At 36.7% G+C, this 14,627-nt stretch overlaps 1 protein-coding gene across 6 annotated transcripts in view; it reads right to left on the bottom strand.

The window, feature by feature from the left end:
• The window catches only part of DAAM (disheveled-associated activator of morphogenesis-like protein), a 254,175-nt gene that overhangs the window by 73,269 nt on the left and 166,279 nt on the right, over positions 1 to 14,627 (bottom strand). For all 6 annotated transcript variants that reach the window (XM_081726067.1, XM_081726068.1, XM_081726069.1 and 3 more), the window contains 2 exons: positions 5,343 to 5,471; positions 47 to 136 (listed from right to left, as the gene is read on the bottom strand). In XM_081726067.1, coding sequence (XP_081582193.1) covers positions 47 to 136; positions 5,343 to 5,471 — 219 coding nt within the window. The remainder of the gene's footprint in view (positions 1 to 46; positions 137 to 5,342; positions 5,472 to 14,627) is intronic.

Raw genomic sequence — 14,627 nt, 5'->3', positions numbered from 1 at the left:
TTCATGTTTAATTTCTACTTTAAAGACGAAAATTTTAATTCAATACCTTTTTTCTGTTACAATATATTTGCCATTTCTTCTCTGAAGGCAAACTCAACATGGCCGCTTTGTTTGGAGCCGTGAGATCCAACTCCTCCTGCAAGAAAATAAAAATAGACATGCTTTCAAACTTTTAGAAAACAGAAAACATTGGAATAACAATATGTTTCAATCAGTAATTTTAGGTATCATACCAAACAACAATACAGTTAGAAAAACATTTAAAAAAAGTTATTTTCTAATACTGTACTACCTATTACAGTTCATCTTTCTCATTCATATGTTCAGTGGTGCTATGCATCGGTTCGCTAGAACCGGTTGTTAAAATATTACAAGCTCGCAGAACCGTTTGTTATACCCAGACGTAAGAGTAAATTTTACCCGGTTATACTCAGGAACAAGTAAATCTTAGTTTAACTATCTTTGTTTTTAGAAATTCTTACACCTACAGAATTAAACATATGATTTCTCAGAACAAGGTATAAGCGTTTATTTCTTAATCTCAAATGCTCAGATATCAAGAATGAAAACTGGGATCATATGAGTAGTGGTGAGGGTTATTTATATTTTAAACGCATACATACCATTATCAATAATTGTTGATCCATTGCTGGATTAAGGTCTTTCCAATACTTTTTGACAACCATCTATTTTGTTCAATTCCTTTCCAAGATATTCGCAGTGTTACCTATTTTCGTCACACCACCTTGTATTAAGATGCTCTGTAGGTCTCTACTTGTTACTTGTGGTATTCAGTGAAAAATCTGCTTTTGTCTAATTTGTATGGTTTGCTTCGTAAGAGAGTTATATCTATCTGTTTTCTCTCTCTCATATTATATATTATATATAACTGGTTATTAAAAAATTTGAACAACACCATTGCATATATTTTAAAATGTTCAATTTTGTTTAATTTTTAAAATAAAAGGAAATCCTGCAGTTATACTCTTTCAGTTTAATCAGCTTTGATATTCGATGATATCTTTAACGTCTTAGGTAATAAGACTATTCATGGCTTTGGATTGATTATTTTAACAAAAGATTCTCAACCAAAAAAAAAAAAAAAGATTAAGTATAATTTAAAATAAAGTGGGTTTTAAGCTTTGGTCAGTGTCTTAGGTAAGTTGAATAAAACTAATGCTAGTGTATAATTATGAGAATCCATATGAAATGAAGATTGTGGGAATAAACAGAAAACTAGAGAAACTCACACCAATGATGTCTTCCACAAACTTATAGGATCAAATCGACGACCCTTTACCTGAATGTTCAACTACTAAACCTCCATATCTCCTCCACGCCCTTATTCAGCAACTGACTGGAACGAAATCTTCATTTTAAGTGAGAACCGAATCATAGCTGTTTCCAAATGGATTAAAACTTACGAAAACCTCACATATAAAGATTACGTCTACTAACCCCGACTACTGGTGAACAGTACACAGTGTGTTACAAAAGTATTCACAATATTTTGGGAACAGATCCCTCTCATCAAAATAAGAAAGAAAAAAAAATCATATGGACCTGTGCTCAAAAGTGAATAGTTTCAGAGTTACATGGTGCCGAAAACGTAAAGCAAGTGAACTTTAGAAGTTCATAGCTCCAGTACTATGGGACCTATCGTAGTCGGGTCAAGACATCACTGAGGAATTGGTATGTGAACTATCCAAATATCCATGTTTAAGAATGCTCCAGTACTTGTACATCAATTTTTAGAGAGGTAGGTGGAAAGTGATCAAGTACTCCCAAAAAGCCTCTCTGAAAATGATTGTGCAAGTACCGGGGGTTCTGAAAAATGGATATTTGGATAGTTCACATTCTAGTTCCTGAGTGATGTCTTAACCCGACTACGATCAGTTCTATAGTAGTGGAACTATGCATCTTTAAAGTTTATTTTTTCACGTGTTTTCGGCACCCTATAACTGCGAAACTATGAAATGTCAATTGTTAACAGCGGTGCCAGATCTAGCATAATTTGCATGTCTTTAGCATCTAGCATCTTGCTTTTAGCATCGTGCCCAAATCTAGCATAATTTCAGCAAGTTTATCAAACGCCGTAAAACCTGGAGATGAGAAAGAAGTTGGTCGTGGGAAGAAAAAGAGCAGCAGAAATGTATCCTCTTCCATTGATTCATACAGTCGGTAAACCATACAAGTAGTCTTATTGTTCGAAGCAAGTTCAAAACGGCAGGAGGTCATCCCTTTACCGATGCCTTAGAGAACGGGCGTGAGAGTAAAAACAATTTAATGTTTCTGAAAATGAATTAGAAAACTAGTTTTTTAAGTGTGAATGAAATTTATGCATCACAAGAAAAACAGCCATAGTCAAAAAATAATAAAAAAAATCAGAAGGTACAAAAAACCTCTAGTTTCCAGAACTTTTAATGTTTGTTTTGGAACTTGAATCACTTTTTTGTTTGAATTAGGAACAAAAGAAAAGGAAAAAAGATACTTTTTTCTACATCCTGAGTTATTTTAATTTTAGAGATTTTTTCTTGAAAAACTCCTGAATTAGTAAGTATCAGGATCTAGCATAATTTGACTGAATCTAGCATAATTTCGATCAGGTTTTGGAATAATTCCGATCTGTGAGTCTGGCAACGCTGGTTGTTAAGGTCCATTGAAATGTCATTTGAAATGTCAAGGTCCATATGAACTTTTTTTTATTATTATTATTTTGATGTGAGCAATCTTCCCAAAATATTGTTACAAATTTTCGTAACACCTTGTACACGTGGTTAAACAACACTGAAATAATGAGGGAGAGCTAGAGTAGAGTGTATTTAAAAAAAATCATTCATATGGTGTTCATTTATCAATGTGTGCTACCAGGATTTGAACTTGCAAATCTTCGCTTCAGATACTATTATTGTATCTCAAACTCATTACAATTCTCATATATTCTTTAAACAGTATATGGGATAGAAGTTTCCCCTAAGTAAGGTAGGTGTGCGCAAAAGGCGTCAATATTTGGTCAGCCATGCTACCTATATCGAAGCACTTGATCAGAAGAGGGAAATAAGCAGGAACGGAAGATAGCCATTGTTTATATTTGTGTGACGCAGATCTAATACTATGAATTGCAAATTTGTCCATAATATGATGTATGTTGCAAGTTTTCTATAAGATAACTAACGCAAAGTTAAAGCCTAAACCTTCTGCACAAAACATTATAAATTAGATAAGCTCGCCGTTTGATTCTAGTGTTTTCAGCCGATTGTACATGTATACAATGATGATGGTAAAAATTTAAACTGTGATGTTTTTGGTTTGTTTCTCTCTTTTGTTCTTGTTTTGATTTCAAAGCCAATACTTTTACAATTAAAGAGTCCAAGGGTAATTATATGAAATTATTTCAGGTTGGTTTTGAATAGGAAAAACTGATGTAACAGGATTTTTGAAAAGTTTGAACCAGCATTTAAATCAAGTGTTATGTAATAATCAGAGATTGCGAAAACGATGATGGTCTGTTGATATTTACATAACAAATGTTCAAATAGCGCTGGTTTTGACAAGTTTTTCAACGTTAAAGTGAGTATTCTGTTTCAACGATTTTAGATTTCGATGGTATTTCTCCTTGATTCTCTATGACTCAAGCTATTTGATATTTTCCTTGTTTACTATTTATGTTTACTTTCATGACATAATTCAATAAATCACTGCAATAATCTATGCATCATACTTTCGTTGTAAAGGACCAAGAGTAACAAAAAGATGCCGTTCAAGGCGTCACATATATAGTCTCGAAGCACCGTTGTGCCATCTATTGGAGTAATCCTTAATTAATTGCCGTTGCACACCCATATCTAAATACATCTATAGTAACTTAATTAATTTTACAATAAAAGGATAGGCTAGAGTAAAAATTACGTGAAAATATTGTATTTTCGTATCTGTATACTATGGAAGTGAGTGATATTAAAGATCTCAAGAGTTGACTCTAATAGAAAAGTACCCTAATAAAAGCATTATAAAAAAGGAAAATATGAATATAAAAAAATACAGACCGATTCTCTTGTTATCTTTATTTTTAAAAATGATAGAAAATGTTACGCTTATATTATTATTATTATTATTATTTTACATAGATTACTCAAATTGGTTTCTAAATATTCAAATCAACAGAAGCTATACTTCACAACGAACAGTTATGACAGTCAAGAGATGCTAAGTTGAATTCCGTAAATGCACCATTTTTAGTTGTTCTTTTGTGTCCCTATTTAATGTTTTTCTTCTTTCTTTTTTTTTTTTTTTAAAAAGTTAATTTTGGTCTAATCGACATAAAGTAATATTAAATATTTCATTTAGTTATTTTAGCTACTCTTTGAAATGTAATGAAAGAAAGTTTGTATCTTGTTCTATTTTATTAACCTGTAAATAGTCTAAAACACAATTTACTAGGAATATGTATGGTTCGTTTGTCGCTTTAGCATGATAAACATTTTATTCAACAATTTTATAACTTATTTTATGCCTTTTGATAAAGTAAGATAGAGTTCGAAATGTAAAATTGTACCACAAAAAATTTACAGAGTGGTAGTGACAAGCCTTTGTTATTAATTATCTATAATGTACTGCAGCGACATATCAAGTAGATTCTAAAAACTTTTGCCTTTCTACGTACGCATTTTTCTAAATTCGTTTTACAAAAGCAAACAGAATTTACAGAATGCACAGGAATTGCGCTAATAATTTTCTTACGTATCTTGCTAATTATTGTATTTTTTTCTAATTATATATACATTATACACATATTTACTTCCTGAGACCTTGACCACGGTTAATGAAAAGAGAATGAAGAAAGAAGAAAGAGAAAATTAAATAAAAATGAATTGACTGGGCAGAATCGATTGCATACCTATCGAAGGATGTTCGCTGTTCCTCATGGCTCCGTTTACTTCTAACAATATATCATCTAAGCAGTGCTCCTTCCAAGTATTTTAGTTTGTTCCCATTTTCTTTAGGCTTTTATTATTTTTACCTTCTTGATCAAGGCAGAAACGAGAGCCGAAAGCTCATGTATAGCTCTTTTCAAGAATTAGGACAATGTTTAATGATAAGAATGCGAATAACATAAAAGTTATCTGTTATCTCTTCGTCACCTCATGAAAGCAATATCCATTTCACACTCATCTGGAATGTCTTGCTAATCTTACACGCCTTGAGGCATTAGAAGTGAGTAGACCTATTCAGTCTTTACAATATTATGTGCTTGTTACGATCAACATCTAATTTCAGTATCCATTATAACTAATGCTAAATATCATACATTAATAACGAAGTTGAAAACCAAAATTACATACCACAAGCTCTGCAAATTTGGCATTAAGCTCCTCTTCATCCGGCATAGGCTGCGTGGGTGTAAGGGCCTGGAGGGATAAAGTGCCGGTTTGATCCACCACGCAGTACGTAATTTCGGGAGGCTCGTCATTCTGAAAACAATACAAAAAAAAATAGAATTCAAAAAATAAATACCAATAAATAAATTAAATCTGTTGAGGTTTCTGCTAAAAACTGAAATATATATATATATATATATATATATATATATATATATATATATATATATATATATATATATATATATATATATCGGTCAAACTTATAGAGCAAAATCTTTAAATTTGGCCTCTTGTCTAGCTTGGTTCCATTTCTGTGTAATCTGTATTTTCCCTATAAAACATGTATTACTTATTACGCTAATTGTAAGTTTGCCACTTTTATATTTTGGAACGATCGCGTTAGAACAAATTCATTCTTACTCTGTTAATGTTAAATTTAGCTCTTTGCGTTGGGTACCTGCAGTGATCAGCTGAAAATTCGATTGTTCATTCCTTAGAAGGCTTTAACATGCATTATTGTGATGTATCAGATCAATAAATTCAAAAAAGAAAAACTTACTAATTCAAAATGACAGGAAGAAACGGTATTGTTTATTAGTTTTCAAGTCTATTGTCGGGAAGTGTAAGAACAGATCGGGGCCATGAAGCTTCCGAAACTCTACAGTGCACTTCATAATAGATTTTCTTGCCTAGCTCAGGAGTATGGACTATGGATACTCTTGTTTTCTCTACGTATTCCAAGTATTTTCGTTTTCTGAAGCACCTACTAACAAATGACGAACGATCCATGTTGCAAATAAAAATTTTAGGAATGATCAAAAAAATTGGATTAAAAGATTGCGATCTTGGCCAAGAATTTTAGGAGTGATCAAAAAAATTGGATCAAAAGATTGCGATCTTGGACAAGAATTTTAGGAGTGATCAAAAAAATTGGATCAAAAGATTGCGATCTTGGCCAAGAATTTTAGGAGTGATCAAAAAAATTGGATCAAAAGATTGCGATCTTGGCTAATAATTGTTTTTTGGATTAGGGGTCACAAAATTTTTGAACGGCCCCTATATCGAGTTTTCGTATTTCCATTAGCAGGGTGTACGTAGGATGAATTTAAATCCATAATGAAGGATCATCTTCAATGTTGGTCTTAGACAAAATGGGTAAAGGTACTGTACAATGGCGGTTCGGAGTATTTTCTAGAAATAAGGATGTATTATACACTTATTGTTCGTTATACGCGAATGAATGAATTATCATGGTTCAACGGGGGTCTACAGCAGCAGCGAGGCTATTTGTTCCCATAGCGGATGAGATAAAACACTGTACCCTTTTTGAATAATTAGTATATGGAACTTAAAAAACTTAAATTATAGTATGAGAATGGCAAATATATTCTATACAGTATTTTTGTAGTGAAGAAATGGTTTTCACTATTCGCAGCATTTATCAAAAATAATACGTATACATGATAATTGCATTTGGTTTTGTTTCAAAAACACTTATTTTCTTTAAGTTACGTACTTTTCAATGGAAACTATGGTTTACGAACATGGATAGATTTCACTGTACAAATTTTAGTTCCTTTTTATAGAGTATAAATATTACTAATTAATACTCGAAACTTTAAAGTTCATTTATTAGACATGCTTTATGTTCTTTTATTAAAAAAAAAAGTTATGTAGAATGAAAATACTCACATTGACTCTGAACTATGTTGAGACCTGAATTAGATAACCATGCTATAGACTCCGATGATAGTTGGAAGATATACGTAACACATAACTGCTTAAATAGGTAGAATCAGTGGCGTATTTAGGATTTTGTTTGGGGGGGGGTGCTATGCACAACATGTGAATAGGCACTTATATTTTTTCCTTTTAGGTGCCGACAAATTCTAATGAAGTTGTGCATATAACAAATTTATTTCGGGGGCGGGGCTTGAGCCCGATAGCCCTCCCCCTAAATATGCCACTGAGTAGAATGAATATGTATCATATGGTATGCTCTAACAAAATTGGAGGAAATAACACGAAAACAGCAGTTAAATTCAGAAAGAAACTTCAGTCAAGAAAATGTATTACGCTTGTTGCTTGAATTATTAGGTTATTAGACTCTATGTTAAATATCACCAGAGTAATAAAATATAATGACTATTCCTGATGTTGACATCACGTTCAAACTTATGCTTTTTTATTTCTAAAAAAAAAAAGAAAATGTAACAAAAATATTTTCTGATTTTTAATCACTTTTCTACACAATACACAATAACAAATTAAGTAAATATAATTATTAAAATATTAAGAGGATTAACTGATCAAAAAGAATGTCATATACTTTCAAGATTTTTCGCCTAGAAATTTCCTTTATGGATCCTTCTGATGTATACTTTTCTTTTTAATCATTTGTACAGCATGATTGAAACTCGTCATATCTTATGTTTAGATTTTTCGCAATCATTTAATTTCTGTCGTAGGTGAAGTATAGATTTTTTTTTGGACATATTATGTGTTGACAATGGCATGAAACTAAGAATGTCAAAAGCAAGGTAATTTCATTGAATTCTGTTCTAGTGGCTTCCATTGAAGCACTGTAATTTAGTTTCCTCATCGACAGAGATAAGGTGAATAATGGATAGTATATTATCGGAAGTTTAGAAGAAAGAAAAGACAGCTGACAATGATATGAAAATAAAACACAGTATAACATGTAGAAAACAAACTTTTTGAAGTTCCGCCACAGATTATATGGCAGTTTATTTAAGAACTCTATATACGAGGCGCATCCAGAAAGTAAATTTCCCACGCGTTCCATAGCTAGGAAACCGTATGTTGCGCGAAGCGACTACGTGTACGTGAAAGAGTAAGGTACTAGCATGGCATATGCACTAGCGGAACTTCCCTAGTGCTCTCAGTAGCGCCGTGGCAGTGGTTGAAGATGGACGTTCCTATTCCAGCTCCCGCCGCGTGTGAAGTGCGAGCAGTGATAAAGCTTTGAATGCACAGGGCATAGCACTAATCGAAAGCCATCGTTAGCTGTGCCAGGTCCATGTGCCTAACGGCATGAGCAAGCAGTTCCTGCCGATTTTCCGCTCCTTACTGCACACCACTGTCACGGAGTGCCTGTTGATCAAGAAGTTTTGTGTTAAAGCAACTGACCCTAGAGCACAAAGCAAGGCGCACAGGGTCAGCATTGACATTTTTGCAACGATACAGCTGACGATGGATTTCAATCGGTGCTATGCCCTGTGCATTCAAAAACTTTATCACTGCTCGCACTTCACACGCGGCGGGAGCTGGAATAGGAACGCCAATCTTCAATCACTGCCACGACGCTACTGAGACAATTAGGGAAGTTCTGCTGGCGCATGCGCCATGTTAGGAATTTACTCTCTCACGTGCATGCAGTCGCTTCGCGCAACATACGGTTTCCTAGCTATGGGATGCGTGGGAAACTTACTTTCTGGATGTGCCTGGTAAGATGATTATTCAAAGCCTCAAAACCGGAATTTAAGCGGTTTTATTCTTCCTCGTAAATAATGTAAGAAGAAATACACAAAATAAAACAGAATAGCTGACACTGAAAGAAATCTCGGCAAAATGCCAAGAACACTTATGAAGAACAATACACTGGAATTGACTGAACTGCTTTAATTTGCAAAACACATTCAGTTTTACAAGTGCTTCATTTTCGTGTTTGTCTCCAGATGGAGTATTGTTCAAAATTGTAGTAAACTATCTGTCATTGAAAAGACCTCTACTCTTATCTTGTATCAAACAAAAAATGCAAGTCTTTTATAATTGTTTAAAATTCATTTCAAGCTAAGATATTACATTATATTATCAATATAATATTGTGTCCTTTTAAAAAGAAGAGGTGAACAGGCCTATGCTTTGGTGCTATAATTAGATATCCTTACTGTAAAATTACCTGACAAGGTAGTACGTAGAGCAATTTAGCATACGGGATTCGATTTTTTCTACCACCTTTTTATTATACAATTCCTGCCATATACAGTATGACACAAAGTCACTATAAGTGTAGTCCTAAGACTACGACAAAGTTCTCTATATAGTATGGAGAAATAAATGTTGGCCCTACACAGCCAAGGGAAAGATACCACAGAGCTCCAGACAAGCTATAGTGCTGTCAAAATGTCTTCATCTGTGGCAAAAATGCGAACTATAGCTCACACCCTCGACACACCCACACGTTCAGCCAATAAGGGTTCAGCTGTTGCTAAGCGAGAGAGCTTTGGCGAAAGGGAGTTGAATTCCTTCAGCCGATAGCAGCGCTTGGAAAGGAAGACTAGGTGTCAAGTCAATGTGGTACAGTGTTGGGCAAAATCAATTGAAATCAATTGCAATTGATCAATCAATTGAAAGTAATTGCTCTGAAAATCAATTGCAATTGATTTCAATTGCAATTGATTTCAATTTGTAATTGACAATTAATTTCAATTGCAATTGAATTCAATCATAAAATTTGCAATTAAATTTTTGTCAATTGTTAATTGGTCACCAGGCAATTGAAACTTTTAATTGTTAATTGTCAATTGCAAAGGGTGCAATTGAAACATTCAATTGTTAATTGCAATTGGCAATTGAAACTTGTAATTGTTAATTGTAATTGTTAATTGCAATTGAAATCAGCAATTAAAACTGAAGATAAGAAGATGTGTGTATATTGTATTGTCCACTTGTTACTGTTTTACATATTTCAAATAAGGTACTTATAAGAAATGCTGGATACCTACCATCCCTCTCCCCCCCTGGGAAGAAAGCCGTCAAACTAAGTATTTTTTAAATATATTATGTTTATGGTTCTATCCCCCTCGAAAGAACTCTATATGCCCGTCATGCATACAATAGGAATGAGCTCGAGCGAGTTCGAGCGAGTTTTCTTTAAAACTCCACTCGACTCGAAGCAGACATCTTTGAGTTCGACTCGAGATCTCGGCTCGAAAAATTTTCCCCAACTCGACTCGAATTCGGATCGAGTTTCCAGTCGAGTCGAGCCAATTCGAGCTAAATCCTTTGTGTAGTTCCAAGTACTACTATCTTCAAGTATCCTACATAGACAATATAATTATCAATGATACTACTACTACTATAACTAAATATTATTATAACACGTTTACATGTATAAACATGGAATATAGGCGGTTTGTATCGGAATACTAAAAATTAGTTAACTGTCGATCTCGGTAGTCAAGAAATCTTCAGGAGGCAAGGACATCGGTCACGAGGTTCTTGGTTTGAGTTCAGGAGGAGCAAGTATTCGGGCTCGAGCCAAAAATTGTTAGAAGTTATGGGACTCCAGCCAAACATGTTTAAAACTGCTCGACCCGGGTTTAGGGTTGTCAAGGACTCAAGCGGCTCGCTCACAGCTCATTCACTAGTCGAGCCGAACCGAGAAGTGAGCCGAGCCAACAGCTCATCCAACCGAGCCAGCTCGAGCCGAAGGCTCACACGAGCCGAACCGAACCGAGCTGATTGCTTACCCCAACCGAGCCGGTTCGAGCCATTGGCTTAGTTAAGCTAACTCGAACCCAGCCTATGGACTCGTTTCAACGGAGCTGGTTCGAGCCATTGGCTCCAATCGAGCCGAGTCGATAACTCGTCTTTACCGAGCCGGTTCAAGCCATTGGCTCAAATTGAGCCCAGTCGATAGGTAATCCCAACCAAGCCAGCTCAAGCTGTACGCTCAGTTAAACCGAGCCGGGCCGGTTGACATCATCACTATTCCGGTTGGGCTTCTACTTTGGCTAAAAAATTCGACCGTGCAGTTCTCAGCCTTGATGGTAAGAACTACAAAAAATGATATGAAATCTTTAGTTTTACGTCCCACGATTATGCCGGTTAGGCTAAAGGAGGCGGTGATGATGGGAAATGAATGAAATGAAGAAAGTGGGAGGAAACGGGAGAACCCCGAGAAAATCCACGAGCACGGTGTTTGTCCACCACAAAGTCCAAACTGCGCGAGCTGGGATCGAACCAGGAATCTCAAGCACCGGAGGTGAACGCTCTAACACTGACCCACCGCGCCCCCTGGTAAGAACTACAGTATATACTTATATTGGTGCTCACGGCGTCATTAACTTGTTCCACCACCAACAAATTTCGAGGTACTTTGTTTTGCATCTTTTGTGCGTGTTTTGTGTCGCTTTGTGCGCCTATTCCCACATTTTGTGCATCACCGGAAGTGGGTCAAAATGGGCCTACAAATATGGCGGAACAAATTATTGCTCTTCCGCCACCAATGAATTTCGAGTTCGTTTCCTTCACATCGTTTTGTGCCGTTTTGTGCGTCTACTTCCGTTTTGTGCGTCATGGGAAGTGGGTTAAAATGGCCAAGAGTTCCGCCACTATTAAATCTCGAGGTCGTTAATTTCACATCGCGTACCCTTTTGTGCGTCTATTTCGACGTTCTGTGCGTCACTTGAAGACGGTCAAAATGGGCCTCAAAAGTGGGACGAAATTGACCCACTGCTCCGCCACTACCGAATTTTGAGGTTCTTTCTTTCGCATCAACTAGTGAATGTGTCGTGCCGTTTCGTACCCTTATTTCCACGTTTTGTGCGTCACCGGAAGTGGGTCAAAATGGGCTTCCAAGGTGGGACGAAAATGACCAAGAGTTCCGCTACTATCGAATTTCGAGGTCGTTAATTTCACACCGCGTACCTTTTATGCGCCTATTTCGACGTTTTGTGCGTCACTGGAAGACGGTCAAAATGGCCTCGAAGGTGGGACGAAAATCACCCACTTCTCCGCCACTACCGAATTTCGAGGTCCTTCCTTTTGCATCGACTACTGAATTTTCGTGCTGTTTCGTGCCCCCATTTCCACGTTTTGTGCGTCACCAGAAGTGGGTCAAAATGGGCTTCTAAGATGGGACGAAAATGACCCACTGTTCCGCCACTATCGAATTTCGAGGTCGTTAATTTCACATCGCGTACCCTTTTGTGCGAGTATTTCGATGTTTTGTGCGTCACTGGAAGACGGTCAAAATGGGCCTCGAATGTGGGACGAAAATGGCCCACTGCTCCGCCACTACCAAATTTCGTGGTCCTTCCTTTCGCATCGACTAGTGAATGTTTCGTGCCGTTTCGTGCTCTTATTTCCACGTTTTGCGCGTCACCAGAAGTGTGTCAAAATGGGCCTCCAGTGTGTGACCAAAATGACCCATTGTTCCGACACTATCGAATTTCTAGGTCGTTTCTTTCGCATCGTTTAGTGCCCTTTTTTAAGTTTTCTGCGCCTATTTCTCGTCTTGTGCATCACCCGAGGTGAGTTAAACGGAGCTTTAAAGTGGGAGTTAAATGGCTCACTGTTCCGCCACTATCGAATTTCGGGGTTGGTTCTTTCGCATCGTTTAGTGTGTATTTTGTACCGTTCTGTTCGCCTACTTCCACGTTTTGAGCATCACCAGAAATGCGTCAAAATGGTCCATCAATGTGTGAGGAAATAGAGCCATTATTCCGCCACTATCGAATTTGGAGGTCATTTCTTTCGCATCGTATATTGCCTGCTTTGTACTGTTTTGTGCTCCTATTTCCACTTTAGTGCGACAACGAAAATGGGTCAAAAGGGCCTACAAGTATAGCGGAATAACATAATGCTGTTCCGTCACCATCGAATGTCGAGGTCGTTTTCTTCACATTTTCTATGCATGATTTGTGTCGCTTTGTGCATCAGTGGGAGAGGGTCAAAATAGACCTTGAAAGTGGAATGGATATGTCTTTTTCTGCCATATTGGTAGGTCGTCTTTGACCCACTTTTGATTGATTGATTGATTTTGAGTTTTACGTCCCGTTCAGCAGCGAGGCTATATGAGACGTGGACCTACTGATTAACGTGGAATCCGAACCACATGAGCTCCCGCCGGGAATCGAACCCGGGTCTCCCGCATTGACCCACTTTTGTTGGCCTACAAAACGTAAAAATATACGCAGAAACGGTAAAAACATGCACTAAACAATGCGAAAAAGCGACCTTGAAGTTCGATACTGGTGGGAGAGTGGATCATTTTTCTTCCCACTTTGAATGCCCATTTTGACCCACTACCATTGATTCACAAAACGTGGAAATAGGCTTACAAAACGGTAGAAAACACGCACAAGATGATGTGAAGGAAACGACCTCGAAATCGTTCCTGACGGAACAGCATTAACTTGTTCCGCCATATTTGTAGGATAACATTGACCATTTCCTGTGACGCAGAAAACGAAGAAATAGGCGCACAAAACGACACAAAAAATTTCCATGTAATTAAGCTAAATTTCCATTTAAGTTTGTAAGCTTAATTATATGGAAAATTTTATACATTTTTCCTTTACGTTGGTCTACTTTACGTTGATTTGGGACTTTTAAATTTTATTCAGTTTTCCACTGAAAAGTATCTATAATTCAACAAGGAAATAATTATTAATTATAATTATAATTATTATCTATATAATTGAATTCATTGTAATTTGTTCCATAACAAACACTTTACCATTTCATACTAGCTGTTATGCCCGTTCTTCGCACGGATCAGATAAAATATCAATGTAAACAAACTGAACAACGGGAGAACAATTAAGAAACATTTCTAAAATTGGATATATTTTGTGTGAATATATATCCAACAACGTACATGTGTTTTCACTGGGAAGGCCGATGGGGGCTGAATTCGAACGTAAACACTATCGAGGGTGTCACTATACGTCTGAGCAACCCCAATAAATATGGATTCGACACAAATCGACTACTTTTACATGTCCCGGTGAAACCCCCCCTCAAGACCGCCTTGGTTCGTATTGTGAAAAAATCTCCTCTGGGCCCCACCAACCCCCAACCAATACCGCGAAAACTATGAATGTGTCACTAACATCTGCCATTTTCTACTACTTTTTACATATGCCGGTAAAAGTCCCTATAATCCTCTGGTTCCAATTTTGAAAAAAAAAAAACAATGCCTCTGGCCCACAGCCGATGGGGACTGTATTTGGAAGTCAACTCCTGTGGAAGTATCACCATTCATCTCAGCGACAGCGAAAACTATGGATTTGACACTTTCCATTATTTTTACATGTCTCGCAATTCCCACCCCCGGTGCCTCCCGGCCCGCATACAATGGTGGCTAAATTTGAAAATCATCGCTAATGAAAGTATCACCATTGATCTCAGCCACCGCGAAAACAACGGATTTGACATCGGTCATTGTGGATTATTTTTACATGTCTCGTGATGCCCCCCTTTCTAATGCCCCCC

The sequence above is a fragment of the Thermobia domestica genome, chromosome 9 (assembly GCF_964235325.1).
Source record: "Thermobia domestica chromosome 9, izTheDome1.hap1.1, whole genome shotgun sequence".
Lineage (NCBI taxonomy): Eukaryota > Metazoa > Arthropoda > Insecta > Zygentoma > Lepismatidae > Thermobia > Thermobia domestica.
This window is presented reverse-complemented; position numbering and strand designations above follow the sequence as displayed.